Source organism: Mangifera indica, chromosome 1 (genome assembly GCF_011075055.1).
Source record: "Mangifera indica cultivar Alphonso chromosome 1, CATAS_Mindica_2.1, whole genome shotgun sequence".
In the NCBI taxonomy this organism is placed as follows: Eukaryota; Viridiplantae; Streptophyta; class Magnoliopsida; order Sapindales; family Anacardiaceae; genus Mangifera; species Mangifera indica.
In genome coordinates, this window is record NC_058137.1 from 4,215,195 (window position 1) to 4,237,189 (window position 21,995).

General features: G+C 33.3%; 1 protein-coding gene and 1 long non-coding RNA gene across 4 annotated transcripts; one reads left to right on the plus strand and one right to left on the minus strand.

Annotated features, from left to right (window-relative positions):
- The first annotated feature begins 4,908 nt into the window (after positions 1 to 4,908).
- On the plus strand, positions 4,909 to 18,777 carry LOC123192859 (protein ROS1A-like). 3 transcript variants are annotated; one of them, XM_044605536.1, is made up of 20 exons: positions 4,909 to 5,055; positions 5,420 to 6,040; positions 6,517 to 8,829; positions 8,962 to 9,372; positions 10,207 to 10,297; positions 10,399 to 11,872; positions 11,986 to 12,065; positions 12,250 to 12,334; positions 12,409 to 12,500; positions 12,578 to 12,646; positions 12,784 to 12,820; positions 12,913 to 12,995; positions 13,297 to 13,752; positions 14,094 to 14,130; positions 14,256 to 14,313; positions 14,452 to 14,591; positions 14,682 to 14,747; positions 14,876 to 14,990; positions 15,071 to 15,109; positions 18,412 to 18,777. In XM_044605536.1, the coding sequence occupies exons 2-20, from the start codon at positions 5,614 to 5,616 to the stop codon at positions 18,534 to 18,536; spliced, it is 6,198 nt and encodes a 2,065-aa protein (XP_044461471.1). In that variant the 5' UTR covers positions 4,909 to 5,055; positions 5,420 to 5,613; the 3' UTR covers positions 18,537 to 18,777. The 3 variants fall into 3 exon arrangements, with proteins under 3 accessions (XP_044461471.1, XP_044461480.1, XP_044461488.1); XM_044605545.1 differs by having other exon boundaries at positions 5,433 to 6,040; XM_044605553.1 differs by having other exon boundaries at positions 4,932 to 5,055; positions 5,430 to 6,040.
- Positions 18,778 to 18,911: 134 nt separating this feature from the next.
- Positions 18,912 to 19,705, minus strand: LOC123192873. The gene is made up of 2 exons (XR_006496945.1): positions 19,458 to 19,705; positions 18,912 to 19,148 (listed from the first exon to the last, which is right to left on the minus strand). It is a non-coding gene; the product is annotated as an uncharacterized LOC123192873 (long non-coding RNA).
- Between the last annotated feature and the right edge of the window lie 2,290 nt (positions 19,706 to 21,995).

The following is a 21,995-nucleotide window of genomic DNA, read 5'->3' on the forward strand; positions in this document are numbered from 1 at the left end:
GCATGGTGACCGGACCAGTAAATCTGTGACTATAAGTGATCAATTTTACAAGAACTCTAACTCTGTATGAATTACATTTTTTAATTATTTCAAATATTTTTTTATTTGTCAAAGTTACATTACTCAAGTTATGGAGAAAGTAATCACATAATGCCCCTTAGAGCCACAACTTTCATTTACAAATTCAAACTTATTTTATTTTCAGTTCATTGAAATCTTGTAATTATATGATACACTCTTCCTTTTAATATGAATTCAATTAAGCCATCCAATCGCTCTTCTTTCCCTTCTTTCATGGCTTCTCCCACTGCTAATGATGCTTTAGCAACATTCAACTCACAACCTGCCGTCGTTCAAGCGCATGAAAATCTCCTTCATTTGATCACCATTAATGTTTCTCCCAAACTTTGTTAAAATTAACTTCAATCAACTATCCTGCACGGCGTATGCAGTTTAACACTTTACTCATTGAATATGATCTTCTCGGCTTTGTTGACGGCACTCCAAATTCTCAAATTAGAATCCATTCCTTAGTTTGATTGGTAAAGCTCTCACAGAGGAAAGAGTAGTTGAGGTCTGGGTAATGGAGTTAGATAGCGTAAAATACATTGAAGACATGGTCCTTGGCTTTTTATATGAATTCAATTAACTCGCACTCCCGTTCGTATTTGTCTTTGTCCAAGAGGACAGGGTAGTTCTCGTCGTAGAGAAGAGACAACATTCTTAAGAACTGAGAAGGGAAAGTAAGCGATTATTCAACCACTTGGGGAGAATTAAATGAAAAATAAATGGAAAGCGGGCTACTTAAGCGCTATGTCTGATGAAATTTTTAGCTTAATGGATCTATCCAAGTCTTGGTACTTGAACCAGGCTTCTTCTAACATGTAGAGTTACATATAAAAGCACACCAAGTGAATAGCGGTTAAGAGCCGACATGAGGTCGTGGGCTCTTGTTATGATTTCTTTGGATGTGCGAGGAAGTAAAGTGGCCTAAGGGAAAGGTCGTGTAGTTGGAGTTTCCTGGTTGTAACTTGTAAGTATCTCCTTTACGTCCCAGGCTCTTTGGGGTAGGTTATAGGAATTCCTTATCCAATCCTTGTGCGATTTGTCCAAACGAGTTTTGTGGTGGTTAACTACAAAAATGAGGAGGTACAGTTTGTAAAGAATCGGATGAAGGGGAAAAAAAAAAAAAAAAGCATAAAGCAACTAGACTTGCTATTCTAAATTTCTCGTCCTATATAGGTACGGAAAAAAGAAATATTTGTTGCACCAACGCCCCACGTTAGTCTCGCATACTGATGATCCCCTTCAAGTCCCTCTGTGTTTGTTCAGGCAAGAAATAGATGTCGTCCTCTGTAGATTTCTCCTTCAATGCAAAAACGAGGGCAAGCTCTTGGATGTTGGGCTTGTCTAACCCTTGTTCCTTATACACGATGTAGGTGTAGATGATACATTAGTGTGTATTAACTGCCACTTGGAAGAGAATTAAGGTTTAGCCCTGCTCCCTTAAAGACACAATGCCCTCGACTTGACTTCTATTAGGTTTAGCCCTGCTGGGATTAGTCCTAGTTGCTACTTCGATAGATTGGTCTAACCTATTTATACTCCCAACTGAGAAACTTTGGCTGCTTAACTCATAGTTAGTTCAACTAATAACTAACTATGAGTTCAAAAAATAACTAAATCACTCTATGAATTTCACCAGTCTCTAACTCAACCAAGTTTAATACAAAGAGCAATATTAGATATATACACTTTGAGTATATATATGATATATCATTATATAATTAAGTGTTATTTTATCTTTAATTCAAAATCATTTAATCACGTGATAATACATCATTTATGTATTTAAATTATATACATATAGTTTTATTACGATAAGAAACCCAAAAATATTTTTTTAATCCAAAATTAATTACTAACCCCAAATTTACCCAAATTGTTGCACGAACAAAATATATACCAATTGTAATGTATAATTTAACAGAAATAATTGAGAACAGTTAAACGGTAATAAACGTATTCTATTGTTATCTTACTAGTTTTCTCTAGTATCAAAGTAGTAGAGTAATTGTATCTCTAAGTTTTTGTACAATCCTAAATTGATCAGATGAAGAGGCAAGGTTAATAATATAATTACATAATTAAATAAAATTAAACTTTAAAACAATAAATCTAGATGTTTAATCCCATTCCATTTATATGTAAATAAATGTGTGCTTCTAAAATAGTAGATATTGATTGTTATCTAATTATAATCAGATACAAAAATATAATATAATAAAAGAGAATTTGATATATTAAAAGGATTGTAGAATGAGCGTATGTATCAAAATCAACTATTTCCTTTATTTTTATATAAAAAATATTTATCTATATTTTAAATTGATCTATTCATTAATATTAAAATTAATTAATATATAATTTAGATAATTAATTATTATACAATGATTTATCGTCTTTTAAATGTCATTTTCATGAGTTTGACGGATGTCACCGCACAACGAGGGATATATCCACTGAACAATCCCACACTAAATTTTTATATTGTTTAATCAATTGACCAAGAACTGTGTCTGCTTTTCTTTTAGTTTTTTTTTTGTCTTCACAGCAAAAATTACTTTTCATTTCCGTACAGATTATAAAAGCGTTTTTATTCTTAAAAAAATAACTAATTTAACTAACCGCATGCTCTTCTTAGCGAAAAAACTTTTGCTCTAGATTTGGTCATATTTATAAATGTATTGAAGATTTAATAATATTATAAATTTAAGACATTTGTCTAATTATAAAGTATATCATTAAATTTGAAATATAAAATATTAATAAAATTATATATATCTATTTTAAATATATAAATAATTATACACTTATATATATTATTATATGATCGAATAATTTTAAATTAAAAGTAAAATAATATAAAATCATATGATAATATATATATATAAATATATATATATAAATATATATAATATTGCTCATAAAATATATTATTTTAACCTAATAAACATACCAATAACATAATAATATGATCTTAATATAAATAAAATCAAATGTATTGAATAGAGGATTACTTTATAAAATTATTATGAAAAAAAATATACAAATATACAAAAATCTTATTTTATTGTTTATAAGAAATGTAAAGTAATTAAATAAATTAATTGAAGTAAGTAAAAATTTTATTTTATAATAAATTATATGTATAATTTTATGTATAAATAATGACGTGTTATTATATAACTAAATATTATTTTATTTTTAATTTTTAATTATTAAATTATATAATGATATATTATTTATATAAAAAAATATATAATATTATTATTTATAAAATATAATAAATAAAATATTCAATTTTTTATTGAAATTGATAATTTTTTTAATAAAAATTTTTATTTAAATTAAATTATTATTTTGAAGTCGAATCAATCATATCAAGACAAGTGATTCGTACACTAATTAAATTAAAAAGTTCAATCTAACTTTCTAAGGTGGATTAGATTCTATTTATATATTTTATAAATAAATTAATTTCACTTTGCTTCAGGTGGGCCCATCTGCTTTCATTGTCTTTACCTACAGCGGCATGTGAGTCAGAAAAGTTTGTTACAAACTGAAAATTTATCCCAGAGCAAAATGACAAAGGCTGCCGTAGTTTGACTGACAAAAGAAGCATCATATTTATAAAAGATTATTAAATATATTAAAACTAATGATTGAATTTAAAATTTTATCTATTTAATACAATTTATTGAAATTTTAAAAAATTATTGGGTCTAAATAAAATATTCTCGTAAAAAATAAAATTATTAACATAAATTTTGTAAAAGATACCTATAAATAACTAAATTATATATGTCGGGATTAATTTTATGTGTTAATATTTTTTAAGTTTTTATCTAAAATAAATTGAAAACATGTTTTTTATTTTCCTTTTCAAATAAAAAGTATCATATAAATCATAACATCGGTCTAATTAGGACATATGTTAAAACCAATTTTAATTGTAATTTAATAATAATTTTGTAAAAATATTACCATTAACATATAAAATTAATTAGTTAATTTGTTTATTTATCCAAACTTCATCTTAAATTTTTTTTTAATCTAATTTTCAACATGTTCCTTTCAGTAAATATATAAGTGAACCACACTTTTAAATAATTAATTTTGTAAATTTATTTTAAATATTTAAAATGTATTGTATAAGCTCACTGCTCACGTATCAATGTTATTGGGAGTTTCAAGTAAAATTATAAAATAAATTGAACCTCATCCAAATGAACAAAAACAACTTAGAGAAACTAGAAAATAATCAGAAATTTTCAAATTATATTTATTTGATTGATAAACTTAATTAATTCATTTTTAATATATATTTAAATAATGTAAATTATTTGAGAAAAGACAAATATGCCACCACCGTCTGATTAAAATAATAACTTCCTTCCCACCACCAAAACTTAATAATTTCACCAACCCATAAATGGTAAATCGTGCATAATTGCTGATTTTAGCAGCAACGAGGGGACCACTAACGGCGTGTACAGATAAAACAGAGAGAATGCATGAACTGGAACTAAACGACATAGCAAAACTTCTCGGTCTCATCGCCAACACCAATACCGCACCTAACGGCGTCAAACGCAAACTAACCCCAAAATTGACTTTTGACACGTCTCACGTGCCAAGTGTCAAGCGCGTGTCGCCACGTAAACACCATTCTTTTGCTGTTGGGTCACGTGTTTGGGTCTTGGCCTGACGCTTCATCCGGCGTGGTCTTTGGCCACCATTACTGGACCATTATACCCTTGGATAAAATTTCTCATTCACAAAGATTAAAAGAATTTTATCAAAATATAATAATAATAATAAAGTTAAGTTCTTTACCGGGAAAAGGAGTTATCTGTTTAAAGAGAAAAGGCGTTTATATTATAAAAGCTGAAGTCATAGTGTTTGGGTATTTTCTTTGTGAAAATTTTCTCTCACTTAGAACATTTGCTGCAAGTGAAACAGCCAGATCTCCATCATTGACTCTGGTCTTAGGTAAATATATGGAGCTCTATAATTTTAATTTATAATATTTTATTTAGTTTTTTCTTTAATTTTCTGTTGGAACAGAAGAGAATAAAGTGGCATTATGTGAGGAGATAACTGAGAGAATCTGTAGGGATTTTCTTTGTATTCTGTTACACTTGATAATGAAACTAAAACTATGCAAAATCAGTAAAACTTAATTCGATGATCTTAATTATCTGAAATGGGATAACTGATTTCTGTAACTCTTTTTAGAGAGAACTGAAATGGATCTATTAGATTTTGCAGTCTTTTAAGGGATAGTGATATTCTGTTTCAGCTCAAACAGAGAACTGTAACTCTGCTTTTTTTAATTTTTTTAATTTTGTTTCAGTTGATTTTAGCAGGATTTCTTTATTGGATGGGGTCGAGGGGAAATGAGATTTTGCAAGTTAAACTGCAAAACTCAACATATGGCATTCGATAGACTGAAGTTTGGGAAACAAATGTAAAGGCAGATTTTTAGTAGAAAGTTTAGTTGAGGGAGAAAGAGGTTGATAATTTTATTAAAGATTGAACAGGCAGGGCATGGATAGTGGCACACCACCAGGAAGACAAGAGTCTCATACTCGGAGCTCATGGATTCCAGCAACACCTTGCAAGCCCATTCAGCCAAAACCACAGGCCGGTTATCTAAACGGCCAAGCAAATCAGCTGGGGCAAGAAAACTGGTTCGGATCAGCTTGCTATACTTCTGGTTGTAGTCAGGTACCTCAAGCCTATAAGGATGGTGCAAATATTAATAATTGTGCGCATAACTGGAGCACAACTTCAACTGCAGAAATGTTGAGCACAGGTGACAAGGTCGAAGCATGCCACAAGTTTCCCTTGGGTCCTATAGATGGATGGAAAAACGTGCCTTGTACAGATCTTTTAGCTCTTGCAAATGCAGCATCGGTGTTTAGCAGCTTGACAGTGGGGGACAGTGGCAATTCTAATCGAGAAATGTCAGAATGTAAGCAGAACTAAGTTTGTTTTGATTGCAGCCATACTATAATTTCTTTACAAAAAGGTTTAAACTTGTTGAAGTCAGAAAGATGTAGGAAAGGGGACAGGAGGATACATTAGAATCAGCTAAAACATCCTGTCAAATTTCACCAGATTCACCAAGAAAGACTTCCCATTGCTCATAACTGTTACATCCACTGCATTTTGTACATGCCTCCAAAAATTTTAGGCGTTTTTCCTTAGCATTATAAGGCATACTCAAATAGACAGTAAAACAAGAAACATTAATTTATGTTTCTGCAAATAAAATCATAAAAGATATATTAAATAATCTGGCCTTGAAACAAAACAAACAAAATCTAAAATGTAACTATTGGCCAAAAATGTTCTACTAGACTTGTACCAACCATTAGATTGACCAAACTAATTTTTGTTGCCTTTTGTTCAATGTCTGATCTGTAATATCAAAATGGCGATCTGCAGATGAACAGCATTCTTATAATCCAAATTTCTGTATTGGAACAATGCCAAACGCAGTCTCTCAAAGGGCAGTCTCTGAGTATGCTCCCATTACACCAGACAAAGTCATGAGAGCAAAGAGCAACCAGGTTTCTCAATTGCAAATCTCACCTATAGATGACAGAACAAACCCAGAAAGCAAAGCACAGAATAATGAATTTGCTGCCAAAAGGGAACCCAACAGTATCTGGTGCAATAGAGAATTATTCCAGCCTCATACAGATACATCAGTTGCAGCTGCTTCCACACAGTTACAGGTGAATCACAACCCTGACAAGCAAGAAAGTCATGCTGTTGATGTGAACAAAACACCCCAGCCTAAACCAAGGAGGAAAAAGCACAGGCCGAAGGTGGTCATAGAAGACAAATTCAAAACTCCAAAATCAGCAATCACACAGCCTGCTGGTTCTGGTAAGCGGAAGTATGAGCGAAAGAAGGGACTCAACAAAGACTCAACATGTTCCCCAGAATGGCCAGTTGGTGAATTTGTTGATCCAAAAACACTAGAGCCATCCAAGGAATCATGCAGAAAGACCTTAAACTTTGACAAGCAAGGGCAAAATAGAGAGGAAAACTCTACATGCAAGTCCTCTGATTTAGTTTCAGAATCGGGGGCAAAGGACTTCCATGAAAGAGGAATTCAATCAAATTCATCCTTACAGCTTAATGAAGGCTTTGAATTAATGACTCTAGAGCCGGTGACCCCAATGCCTGCCAGATCTAAAACAAATCCAAAAGGTAAGAGGAAGTATGTGAGGAGACAAGGACTTAACAAACATTCAACTTCTTCCCCAGGTGAAGCAGTAGCAGGAGACTGCAACAATCCAAAACCACCTGAACCTACCAATGAATCATGTAGAATTTCTGATGCAGGACAGCCTAAAGATGAATACTTCCAGTCAAGATATTTAGATTCAGTTTCAGAATCACATGGAAATGAATTGAGCAAATCAGAATTGATTGTGGACTTCAGCAAATGGATTGAAGCGATGACTCCAATGCCAGCTGATTCAAAGAGAAAACCGACTGTTAAGAGAAAGTATGAGAGAAAGCAGTGTCTCAACAAAGACTCAACTGTTTCCCCAACTGAAGTATCTGTAGAATACAGTGACCTGAGAATACTTGAACCTACTAAGAAGTCATGTAGAAGGACCTTAAATTTTGACATAGAAGCACAAAATAGAGATGAAAAGTCTACTTGTGGGTCGAGTTTCGCTTTAGATACAGAATCACAGCCAAATGAAGAAATTGAATTGACAATAGAAAATACACAAGCAGGCATTGCCTATGATCTCAGCTGTTCAGTGAATCAAAAGCTAAAAGATTACATGTCATTGCCTGCAGGACAGAAACCAACAGTGCCTCTTCCCACTGAGACTAATGCCCAACAACAAAAAAAGAATCATAGTTTCAGAAAAGATGATAGTACAGGATGCACAGGTCAGGGGGCTGTGAATATTGAGCAGGAAGCTACTACACAAATGATGTTGCAAACAGAGACTCAACAATCACCAGGAATCACAAATGAATCCAAATGCAGCAACTGCACAATCTTCATTGAACCAGGACAGGCATGGGGATTAAAGAGAAAGTATACCAGTGCCGTTGAGCAGGCAGAAGCCAACAATTCAAATCTGATTGGAATCCACTATAATACTTTACAAGCATATCAAAACCATTGGATTCCAAATATTCACAAGAAAAAGAGAACTGAGAAGGGGCAAAACTCTTCTACATCTAGCGCATCATCCTCTGTGACCACTGCAACAGATGTCAAAATGGAAACATGCTATCAACATGATACCAAAGCAGCTTCTTCTGTATCCAAAATCAATAACTCTATTTCCACTCAATGGAATGCAATTGGCATTACAACACTACGAGAAGCAGGAAGCAATCTTCAAGATAAACAGAAGACCATTGAGGATATCCTAGCTTTAATACCAACAGAGAGACTGACAAAAAGGAGATCCAAGGGTCTTACTCGGGTTCGGGACTTGGCTTCACTAACCAGAATGGCAGAGTGTGGAATGCTACCAACTTACCAAGGCAACCAAGGGCAGTTGGATTGTGATATGCAACAAGTTGGGAATTCACAGAGGCGTCACACATGTATAGAAGCACTGGTAGCAGAGGTGCGTGAGACATTGGCTCGAAAGAAACGGACTAAGAAGAGAAACTCTTTCTTCAATTCAGCATCCTCCAGTACTAATGAAGCCCAAAAGCAGCAAAAGTTCATCTCGTATAACCACCACCAGTTCTCAACCAAGTCATTGGGTACTTGATGCAATCTTTAACTGTTGATCATTGGCCAGTCCAGAAGGAAATTTTTGTCTATTATATTTTTATTTAATGCTCCCTATTCTGCCAAAATGCTCTTATTAATTTCATGCAAACCTTTTGATGCAGGTTCTCTTCCAGAACTAACATGGACACGAATAATCTCCATTGATGCACTGACTGAGCAATTAGAGAAACTTGACATCAACAAAGAAAGTGGCCACATTGATCACCAGGAGCAGAATGCCCTTGTCCCTTACAGCATGAGATACCAAGAGCAGAAAGCACTTGTCATTTATAACAGAGATGGCACAGTTGTACCATTTCATGGCTCATTTGAGATTCTAAAGAAGCGACGTCCACGGCCTAAGGTAGACCTTGATGAAGAAACTAATAGAGTATGGAAGCTTCTATTAGAAGATATCAACAGTAAAGGTATTGATGGAACAGATGGGGAGAACAGAAAATGGTGGGAAGAAGAACGGAGAGTGTTTCATGGTCGTGTTGACTCATTTATAGCTCGCATGCATCTTGTGCAAGGTAGCATTCCCTTTTCTGACATCTCCCTCTATACACTTCAGACGTGAGAATCCCAAATGCTTATTTAGGAATTTAGATACATGGGTTATTAGGATTTCCATACTGTAATATGGCTCCAAACCACAAAAGACTAGAAACAAGACCACCCTATATTATTGTGATTATCCCACTATCAAAGGAGAGAATGCTAACTTTTATACTATTTATTTTTTTGTTTTTCTGTTTCTTTGGCATTAGCAAATAAGTTTTCAGAACAAGCCAAAATATATAGATAGGATATAGGTGAAAGCTTAATTGTAAAAAAGAATCAGGGCACACTGAATTTGGAGCATGTTAAAACCAAAATGTCAACAATTGTTGTACAGCCTTAACAACAGAGATACAATTCTACAGTCCATATAGATAATATCCCATAGCAGTGCAAAAGTAACAGCAAATTTCAGTTAAGCATAGAATAAGATAGCACTCAAACTGTGTACCAAGCTGGATTCCATATATTTTGTTCTTAACCTGACAAGCATCCAAATGTAATGGAAATGCTTCCATGTCATTGTAATTTAAAGGACAGACAAAACCAGATGTGTATTCTACAAAACGGAAGCTCTGCTCTAAGCTAAATGATGAAAACTTTGTTGAAATTGGTTTTAAAAATTTCCTCCTCAGATGTGAATTTCATGAATCTACATGTTCATGTCTAGAACTTCAGGAAACTTTAATGCATGCACTTATGGAAAGTTTAAGTGCTTAGTTCTACCTTAAAATGCTATTTGAGTAATTTCACACAATGTTTCTGTTACAAGTTCATATTATACCAGCAAAATGGCTTTTGAACAGGGGACAGACGCTTCTCTAAATGGAAAGGATCCGTCGTGGACTCGGTGGTCGGAGTCTTTCTTACTCAGAATGTTTCAGACCATCTTTCTAGGTGAACTAGTGTTTCTAACATACATATTAGCCCAACAACACAATGAAATTAGAGGAAAGGCACATAGGACATTATCTTACTTTGTCTTTATGTATTTGCAGTTCCGCATTTATGTCACTTGCTGCACAATTTCCACTCAAGTCAAAGAACCAGAAACCATGTTATGTAGAAGGAACTAGTTCAGTGAATGAAGAGCCAGCAGTGTACATACTGGATACTGAAGACGCTGTAGAATGGACTGGAAAGACATCAAATCAACCAGCTTGTGACCAGAGTTCCATGACCTTCCACAATACCGAGATTAATGAAGAGAAAGAGGTCATCAGCAGTAATGAATCTTTTCGAAACAGCAGCACTGTCAACTCAATAAATAAGTCAAAATGCCGGCTGTTGAATTCTTGCGTAAGTGATTCAGAAGCATGCTATGATACAATTCTGAACAGATCAACCATACAGAGCACTGGAACAGAGACAATATGTTCTGTAGGATATAGAATAGCAGCCGATCATTTACTTTCATCTCAAAGTTCGGTGGTTTCATCTCAAATTTCCATGGATTCTTCAATTGCTGAAAATGCTGAAAGAAGCAAATCAAGCTTTGATAATAACTCGGAGGCAGCAGATCTCACTCATGGGTCTGCAGCCAACAGCTTTGATGAATGTTCTTTTGTGGAGCTTATGCAGATGGCAAAATCTAATAAGCTACCTAAAGTTTACAACCATGGAGATGTCAATATCTCATCTGATGAGAACTCAAAGCATGAAACTGATCAATTCCAAACCGTGGCAAATGGCAGCCCAAGACAAAAAGTGGAAGATTTAGACAGTCCTAAAGACTTTTTAGGAGAATCAAATATATCACCCAGTACTTTCCATCCATATTTTACCCAAGATTCAGCAGTGGAAGTTGCATGCTATGACATGTTTCGAGAAGAAACAGGATCTTCTGGCATATCCATGAAAAATAATAAAGACAGTGTGGTAGAACAACTTGCTGTTACATCAGAATTCACAAGTCAAACTACAGATGCAACTAAGTTTAGAGTTCAAGAAGCACCAAGTTTTTCCAGTGAAACTAAGCAAGCAAGCAATAGTATGCAAGAAGGCAAGAATTTAAGTGAAAAGCATCAAAGTGAGCTATCTAGAGATTCCAGAGTTATTGAATTGCTGGCCAGAGGACAAAAGGATGAAATGCAACATCAGAATCTATCAAACCTTTCAGGAGAAACCCAGGGCACTACAGAAAGCAACAATGCATGTGATAACCGAGAAAAAATCCAGCCAAATACATCAGTGTCCGACTTGAATCAGCATGGCTGTTTATTTAGCAAAGAACTAAATGAAATTGATGATGATGCTTCAAAAGCAAAAGGTAGAAAGATTGCAAAAGATAAAAAAAAGAACTTTGACTGGGATAGTTTGAGGAGACAGGTGGAAGTGAATGGAAGGAAAGAAAGACCAGAAAACAACATGGATTCATTGGATTGGGAAGCTGTAAGATGCGCTGATGTTAACGAGATTGCCAATACCATCAAGGCACGGGGTATGAACAACATGCTTGCTGAACGAATAAAGGTAAAATGTTAAATTCCATCACAAAAAAATAACTAAATAAATAAACTTTGTAGATATACTAACCTGGGTAGAAAGCTTTTCACATCAAGTAATTCAGTTGACAATCCATGCAGGATTTCCTTAACCGAATTGTTAGAGAACATGGAAGCATTGATTTGGAGTGGCTGAGGGATGTCCCACCTGACAAAGCAAAGTAAGTCATAAAGTAAATTCCAATAGTTGCCTCAAAATACTGAAATAATGTTGTAACACATCATCTAGATATACCACAACTTTGTTCGAATACTGTTCACATACTTCGACTGTACATCCAAAGCATCCTACTCAAATTTTTATATATAAACTTAAAAGTTACTGAACAAGATTTATTCTTCTAGAGAGTATCTGCTAAGCATACGTGGACTGGGTTTGAAAAGTGTGGAGTGTGTGCGACTTCTTACACTTCACCACCTTGCATTTCCAGTAAGTTAGTTATAAGATGCAAATATATCTAAAACAAATGGAATGATATTCTAACTTTTATGATACTCTGACAGGTTGACACAAATGTTGGGCGCATAGCTGTAAGACTTGGATGGGTTCCACTTCAGCCACTGCCTGAGTCACTGCAGTTGCATCTTCTAGAACTGTGAGTATCATGAACAAACAGACAACTGATATAAATTATCGGTACTTACAACTGAACTAATATTCTTGTAACAACAGGTATCCAGTGCTGGAATCCATTCAAAAGTATCTGTGGCCCCGATTATGCAAACTTGATCAGCGGACTCTGTAATGACAAATTCCATTGCATCTTATTATTCTGACTTCCTATTTGTTTACTTGTACACAATTAGCAAGAAAACCAAAATAAAATGTATTAATCTGGGAATTAATTGTTGTTAACTTGATGCAATATTTACTAATAGGTATGAGCTACATTACCAGATGATTACATTTGGAAAGGTATGTTGTACGCATATACATATTAAATTTTTAAGTTATGCTTCTTGCTTATAAACAACATGCTAAGGTCAATAAAAATATTTTTTTCGCAGGTCTTCTGCACAAAAAGCAAACCAAACTGCAATGCTTGCCCAATGAGGGGAGAATGCAGACATTTCGCTAGTGCATTTGCAAGGTTTGCATGTTACTTGTTATAGTTTCTAGCTTTACGTTTGCACTAGTAGTTCTCAAAGAGCAGCTATCAGTTTATTGGTGATTACCTCCATCCATTACCTTCTTAGCTCATTTGGGTAATTGGAGGATGTAGAGTTATCATAAAGAGAAAGTGAACATTTCAGCTAATTAAGAATATCCAACCATAGATCAGAAACAGCAGTATTCCCGTACTGTACACCTAAGAGGAACAAAATTTCCATTAAGATACATATACAAATATTAAGATTTGATTATTTGACTACATATAACTTTGAATGCAGCTCTAGGCTTGCACTGCCAGGGCCAGAGGAGAGATCTATAGTGACTATAAAAGAAAATAGAACTTCAGACCAAAACCCTGAAGTTCAAATCAACAAATTGCCCCTACCATTACCCCAAGCAATGGAACAACCCGAAGGAACCCAGCAATCAGAAGCAATAGTGGGAGCCAATAACTGTGAACCTATTATTGAAGAACCAGCAACCCCAGAACCAGAATGCCCACAAGTAACAGAAACTGACATGGAGGATACATTCTGTGAGGACCCTGATGAAATTCCTACTATCAAGCTTAACATGGAAGAGTTCTCTCAGACCTTACAAAATTTTGTTCAAGAAAATATGGAACTTCAAGAAGATGACATGTCCAAGGCTTTAGTTGCTTTAAAAGCAGAAGTTGCATCTATTCCTACACCCAAGCTTAAGAATGTGAGTCATCTACGAACAGAGCACCAAGTGTAAGTAAACGCTCAACTACTAAATAATTGAATTATCATTCAAAAGTCTGGTGAAAAATTCTGGACTGCTTGTTATCAACAGTAGATTGATCTGGTTCAGTAAGGTGAATGTCTATTGGATTAAAACTTGTCAAAAATTAGTCACTGAGAAGTATCAAAAGGAATTGAAATGAGTCATGATCAATAAATATGGGCAAGAAAAGCAGAGCAGCTCTGCCAAAGAATGTGTGAATGGTAGTACACTGTTGAGTACACAAAACAATAATTCCTTGAAAATCCCATATCTACACTAAATGGAAAATCCTGTAATTCATAATAATTCTTTCTTGATCACCCTGCAGATACGAACTTCCAGATTCACACCCTCTATTGGAAGGGGTAAGTTACTTTGCATCCATTAAGCAGGAAAATTATTTTTGTTAGTAGGCAAAAATAATATGAAGTGTAAGTTAGCACTCTGTTTCCAAATGTCTTTCCTATTTTTTGCTCTTTCCTATTTACAGTTGGAAAAACGAGAACCTGATGATCCAGGCAGATATCTCCTTGCCATATGGACACCAGGTGGGCCAAAAACCTTTCTGGAAAAGCTTAAAATAACATTATTATTGTAAATTTATGTGTGAGCATGCTACCTATCAAAAATTTTACATAAATTTGAGTTTTTCTAATTAATTCATAACTTGGTGTAAATTTCTTTAGGTGAAACGGTAAATTCCATTCAACCTCCTGCATGGATGTGCAATTCCCAAGAACATGGCGAATTGTGTAATGAGAAGACATGTTTTTCTTGCAACAGTGTTCGGGAATCACAGTCTCATATCGTTCGAGGGACACTGTTGGTAAGCATGTAAATTTTATAGCCATGTATGACTGTTCCAAGATATCATACATACAAACTGCTAACAAGCACTAGAAACCTTTTTTGTCAGATACCATGTCGAACAGCCATGAGAGGCAGCTTTCCCCTCAATGGCACATACTTCCAAGTGAATGAGGTAAGCTCAACTCCAACACATGCATTGGATTCCTTTCCACTATTTAAACTACTCAACCACAACATTCATGCATTGGATTCCTTTCCACTATTTAAACTCTTCCTTTTCCTTGCATATCATATGCACAGGTATTTGCAGACCATGATTCTAGTCTGAACCCAATTAATGTTCCTAGGGAGTGGATATGGAACCTACCACGAAGGACTGTGTATTTTGGAACCTCCATACCTACAATATTTAAAGGTAAAAATTGTAAACAAGAATGGCTCTAATGATTGTTATTACGTCAGACAATGCATTCAACTTCAGTCTTTTGTCTGTAGGTTTAACAACAGAAGGTATCCAACACTGCTTCTGGAGAGGTATGTGACAATGTCAATACTTTAACTTTTTCATTCTAGGTGGCTTTGATAAGAAAATTTAGCCATCAATAGTCTAATTGTTGCATTGTGTACATGTACAAACATTAGACCATACTATTTTTGGATATAAACCTCAGCCCAACACAAGAAATGAGACTTCTATTTTTAGAAATGCACCTCAGCCCTATACAAGAAATGAGACTTCTATTTTCACAAATATACCTAAGTCCTACACAAGAAATGAGGCTTCTTAGTTTTTGAAGACTGGACACAGTGACACCCATGAGAATACGCAGCATCTTTTCTATTAACATGGTATAATAGTCACCAAAACGTACTCTTGGACAGGCAAACAAAGGGTAGCCACTCTGTACTGGCCATGAAATAAGAATTCTCTCTTCTATAGGAATGTAGAAGTTTTCCCTTGCTACACTTGACAAAATCTGTCAAAATAATCAACCTTAGAAATTCATGTCATCTAAAAAGAAGAGGTGTTTGAAAATTAAATCTGTTAGTCTGCACAAACACAATACCTTGTCTCATTCATCAGGAATAGTCATTCTATACAGGATCTTAAACCTAATAGTATAACTTAGATATTAGTGCTATATGTGGTTGCCAATAGATTTCAACTATGATTCTAACAAAGCTTCAAATTTCAAGAAAATTCTTTATATTCTCCCTCTCAGTTAACTGAAAAATTAGATATTGTACAGAATATTAGTTTCTTTAAAAACATTTTAGGAATCTGAATCCTATATACAAAGCAAGAAGCTATCCAATTTTGACTAGGAAAGACCAAATGAAAAACACATACAAGATGCTAATGAGTGTAAATTATAGCTAACTCCGGCAATTCTACCCATTATAGATTATTCTCACTCAATAAACTTTAGTCTGACAGAATCAGCAACATTATTAACTCCAAAGGTAAAGAATAAGCTTTAAATTATGTTTTAATTGACTACACAAATTTCTAAGAAGATCCATGCCAATTGACAATTAAATCATTGGTAACTTCATTACCACACAATGTTAATGGCATTCTAAATTCTAGATCATACATTTAAAAAGAGAGAGAGAGAGAGAGAATTGAAATGAAGCTATTCCCTAATAATAATAAAAAAACAATGAAACAGAAATCTTACCCAAACAAAATAATGAAATAAAAGTTTAATTTAACTAAGATAAACAAATCCAAAAATATAGAAAGACAAGGACTACATACTTCTTATATGTCCTACATCAGTTACGCCAAAAACAACTCCTAACAAGTCTATCAGATGCTCAGTCAGACAGATGTTACCAACAAACATGGAATCATCCTATATAGTTGACCTTGCACAGGAATAGAACAAAGATTTACCCACAAACTAGTGAGGAAAGCCTTTAGCTTACTCAGAGACAACAATCTTGATGTAATATCAACTCTGATAATTTGTAAACACCATGAAATAATCTGCAAAAACATGTTGTAATATATATTCTTGAAAGAGAAATTATGCAAAAATAAAACAAATGGAATAAATTGAAATAGAGGAAGAAGTAATGTGGCTTTCTGTTATAGCTTCTTAACCCTCAAAGCTCATGTTTCCTTCTTACATCCATGTAATGGAATGAGGCAGCTATATATAGGAAATTGAGCCACATTTAAGATCATTAAAATGAGTAAAAGAAAATGCATATGGAGAGAACTTGCTACACCAAACAGCCTTTCCTTTCATTGGTCAACATTTAATCAATTAAGCTTCACTTGGTAGTGATAAAGCTTACTCAAATTGATGAAAGAAGAGTGATGGAATAATCCACTCCCCTTGTTAAAAACTTCGCCAGTAAAACCCAATGGAATAAAACCTGTTCAAAAGAAAAAGAGACACTGCAATATTGCCTTTACAAACCATTATATAACTGCATACTTCTGTTAAGAATTTTTATTCCACTGGTTTCCTTAACAGAGTTCAAAAAAAAAAAAAAAGAGACTATTAACTATAAGTAGTGGAAATCGAAACAGGAGTGTTGTGAAGGGAGTAGGTTATTTCACCACTCTTCTTTATCAAACCAGGACAACTTGTCACTTAGAAGTGCAGCTTAATAGATTAAAACTGGGATATGAAAGTAAAGGATAATTTAGGTGTAGCAAGTTTCCTTCACTCTCTTTTACTTTAACTCACTTCAATCAGTTATAAGTGCAGCTCAGTTTCCTATTAATAGCTGCATCATTCTATTATATGGATAGTTGAATGAAACCCTCTTGTTTGTTCTATTTTTGCTTAGTTACTCTTTCAACAATATTATATGTATGGCATATAAGAAAGATGGAGTTTTTCTCTTTCTAACCAAAACAATATTGCACACCTTAAGTACTTTCATTGTCATCCTATACAACACTATCATATCATTGACAAGTCAATGCCATATAGAAAGACACTTGGCATAGAAATTAGGGAAACTATTCAGGATGCACAAGTCAACTTCCAACAGTTAACTAGATGATAGACCAAAAATTTAATTTTTTTTGTCCTGGAGTTAATTCTCAAAATGAAGGTTTGGACTGAGCCTAGATAAGAGATTAAAAGCTCCATTAACCTTTAGCAATTTTTTGGGTTCATTTCCTTCATTGTCATCAACGATTAAATTAAACATTCAGACACCAACTAGTCTCTCCATGTGCCACAGATTAATGTTAACAGCTGTTGACACAAAAAGGCATGCACTAATTATGCATCCAACCTAATGATCATATTAGCATTTGCAATCTTAGGGCTTAGCCACTTTCCACACTGCAGTGCAATCTTTTAACATAATTATAAACCACCCCATGACAGCAATCTTTTTTTAAACCTTGTGAAGTGTTTGCTTGTCTGTGACAAAGAGACGGACATATGTTCATCAACATGCATCCTTGATTAAGGAGCCGGTAAACAACAATAATTTTTTTAAGAAATGGGGCCTGCAGTGTTGTGCAAATTGATGACGTCTTGAACACATATGCCCTTTGATAGGATAGATAAATTCCTTCCAACAAACATATTTGCAGTAGAATAAGCAGTCATTACTTGAAAACAATCTTGAAATCATATTTGTGTTGCCTGTTCTATTGATTGCAATCCGGAACCTTGAATTGCTTATGAAAAGTACAAGACAGATTTATCGAGGCCCAATTCAGTTTGTGTAGCCAAGAAGTAAAAATACTAGAGCCAAATACCTAATTATGTTTCCTACAAATGTCCAGAGAATACTTTCTAATTGAACTAATATCATGTGGCCAGTAGTGCTCAAACTTGACCTAAAATTACTTGCAGGATTTGTTTGTGTGCGAGGATTTGACCAAAAAACACGAGCACCCCGGCCTCTGATAGCTAGACTGCACTTCCCAGCAAGCAAGTTGAACAAGACAAAAGGTAATGGAGATATAGGTGATAAGTAGCGCAAGACAGGCGTTAAACCAGATGCAGGTGATAAGTAGACAACCATGATATTGCATAAAAATTCACGACTGAGACCAGATCCAGAATGCCGTTATGGCAATGTATGGAGAACAAGACTAACAGCTATTCGCTCACCATTAAAAATCTTGTTTTCTGACCCTATGATGTTTGTAGCGTGTACATGTTTAAGAAGAGTTTGTAATTGTCTAATTCCAGGCTCAAATTGGAGCCCATTCTTCATATTTCAGCGAATATCAGCACTGTGACATTAGCTACTGGACATTTACATGGACACAGAAAAGTATGCAAAAACCTAACACGAAGTGCAAAGGAGCATCGGCACATGAGTTTGATTTTCTATGTTGAATGTACCATAAAGTTCAAGTCATGTATAGTATATCCTTAAATACAAAAAAGAAAAGCACAATAATATCGAAGAGATTTCAGCAAGCTGGTTTTCATTGTAAAGTTGTCTGCCAAATAGATAACAGCGCTAAGGAGTCTAGAAAACCTTACTCAAAATATTGTGATGTGAACAATAGATTTGAGATGATCCCAGAGTTTGAAACCCAATCTGCGTAGTTCAAAGGAATTCACGCGAATTAGGCAGCCTGTTGTGCCAAGAAAAACATCCATTTAACAATTTCATCTTCAAATAACATGAATACCACAGGTATGCTCAAACTAAACTCAAATGACGTATATCATCAGTCATATTCAAGAGCTCATATTTGGCAAATCCTGATTGAAAATTAAATTCATCATATATATTCTAGTAAAAAATAAAAAATAAAACCTCCTGCAAAACTCCTTCAACAATAGACATAAATAAAACCACTAACAAATCAGAAGTATCTATAAAGTTTCCTCAAAAAAGAAAAAAAATGCGTAGTCCATTCAATTCATTACAACGATTATACCTGACAATCAAAGTTAGGAAGGTAAGGGAATGAGAATTTGAACGCTCACAATGAGCTGAAAAGCTTGCATTGATTTTAGCTCGTCGCCATCTAGAGTTGTAATTTAGTTTAATAGTTTGGACTGCTGGAGAATTAAAGCGGGACGCGAGCTGTGTTGGAAACGTCGACGGTCTGTTATGTTGAATGGAGTTTGGAAGGGAAATGGAATATTGCAGGTAAGTTTTGGGAGTGACCGCTTTACCGCCTTCATTTTCATCTAGTTTCCCTCCTAAATTCTACAAAGTGGTTTCGGTGTTTCAAAAGGCGCGCGCGGCACGTGGCGTGTGAGCTCTGCTCCGTGTGGGGTTGGCTGGGAAGATGACGTGGCCACCACTCATTCAAATTTAATATATATATCAAAGATAATTCATATCCAATCATTAAATAACACAATAATTATGTATCATGTAAAAAATATATATCTATATTAATATTATTTAAAATAGTTTAACCATTAGTGTGATTTTCAAAAGAGTTTCGGCGTATGTATTTATTTTTTAATACACATAATTTATCCTCATAAAATTAAGAATTATTTTATAATTAATTTTAAATTATCTAATTATTTAATAATATATATTTATTTATATAATTTAAAATAAATATATATAATTTTATTGTTTTTAAAATAGGATTTCTATTTTTTTAAATGTCATTTAAACACTTATATTATATTATATTATACATATATATAATAAAAAATATTTGATATATATAATTTTTGTACATAAATAATTATGTATTATTTTATCTTTAATTTTTAACTATTTAATTATATAATAATATATCATTATTTATACATAAAATAGTGTATAAAAATTACGCATAATACTACTCTTTTTTTTCATATCCCCAAGTAATATTATTTTTAATTATGATAAAGATCTTCTAAAATTAGAAATAAATTAATACTTAATAATTTGATAATACTTATAAGTATATATTCACTTATATACTAAATATACATAGCATTACTCTCTCTCTCTCTCTTCATATATATATATATATATATATATATATAAAGAGAGAGAGATTAATTATGGTCAAGTTAAGTCCATGTGTAAGAAATTCTATGGGTAAGAAAGGTGTTAATTAAATTTTTTTATGTAGTTGTGTGCCCACTTTTAGTTGTTTGGGTTAATTGTTTGCTAAGGATATATAAAATTACAAAATTTTGATGTTTTTTTGACAAAGCCTATGATTATCCATTGGATGATGTGGAACATTTTTCATTGTCTTCCACTTTGGGCAAAAGAAGTGCCCAATATATTCAATTTTTGATTATGTCGGAAACATCAAAGTCCTTCAATTTTTAATATCTTCATCTAAAATTTAATCCAAACAACTTATATTAAGCACTGCTTTATATAAATATAATTCAACTTAGTAGATATTATAGTTACAAAGAATAGATTCTATGGGTATTAAGAATTTAATAATGGGTTTTGATTAAGAATTTAAGACCGAAGGACTTTTTCCCACCTAAAGATCACTCATTTATTAAATTTTCACTTTTTAACTTTTAAAATTTTTTTTACTCGTTCTTAAATTATTATATTTGTTAATTTTAAAAGTAAATTCATCATTTCACTCGTAATATTAAAAACAAATTAAAAATTTATCTTATTTACTCTCTTCAATCTTAAAAATTAATAATTTCTTTTATAGAAGATGAGTTTTGGCTTAGGGAGAAAGAAATTAATTTTTAGGATTTAAAAAAAAAAAATTAAATTTAATTAATTTTAACAGTTTATAGGTGAATAAAAAAAAAATTTTTAATTAAAAAGTGAAAACTTAGAAAAAAAAAGTAATTTTTAGGTGAGAATAAGTCCTCTGGCCTTTAAGTAATTGTGAATTGAGGCAATTTCGCGATTCAATATTGTGTTAAAATGAGAAATTACTATTTTGTTAGATACTCTTCAAATCAAAGATAGCTGATTGTCTAAAATAGGTTCATTCAATGGAATTTTTCATTTCTTGTTTTCTTAAGGCTCCTTTGGTCAGGGAGAGAAAATCAGTTTGCCCCCCAAGCTTTCAAAATGTTTTTTTCAGGAGAATTATGCTGATTTTGATCAAAATACCTCTCACAGTTTCTAAAATTTATGACGCATGAAGATAATTTTATGAACCTTTTGTATCTTATTAACCAAAAACATATGGCTTTGTACGACAGTTAGTTCGACGTCAATCAAGAATCCTTTCAGAATTCCAAAAATTTTTGTTATTCGCAATTGCCAACTCTCATCTTTCTTTTATAGATCCATCAATATTGAACAATGGCACTTGTTTCATTTTTTTTTTTTAAATCACTGTATTATATAAATATAACAATTAGACATGACTTAAAATTCTAGTTTGAGTTACAATGGAATTAAGAATAGTATTGTTTTAGGATGAGAAATCAAATCCTAAGGAATGAGTTTTTGGTTACTCATAAGATTATGCATCCTTCTAGGAAGAATAATTCTTCTTAGTGGAAAAAGTTGTGCTATTATCCTA

Bases quoted from the DNA above. Each gene is read 5' to 3' on its own strand.
- LOC123192859 (XM_044605536.1), top strand. From the start codon at position 5,614: ATGGATAGTGGCACACCACCAGGAAGACAAGAGTCTCATACTCGGAGC. The intron at 8,830-8,961 runs GTACTTGATGCA...CTTTTGATGCAG, and splicing joins GTTCTCAACCAAGTCATTGG to GTTCTCTTCCAGAACTAACA. The intron at 9,373-10,206 runs GTAGCATTCCCT...GCTTTTGAACAG, and splicing joins TCGCATGCATCTTGTGCAAG to GGGACAGACGCTTCTCTAAA.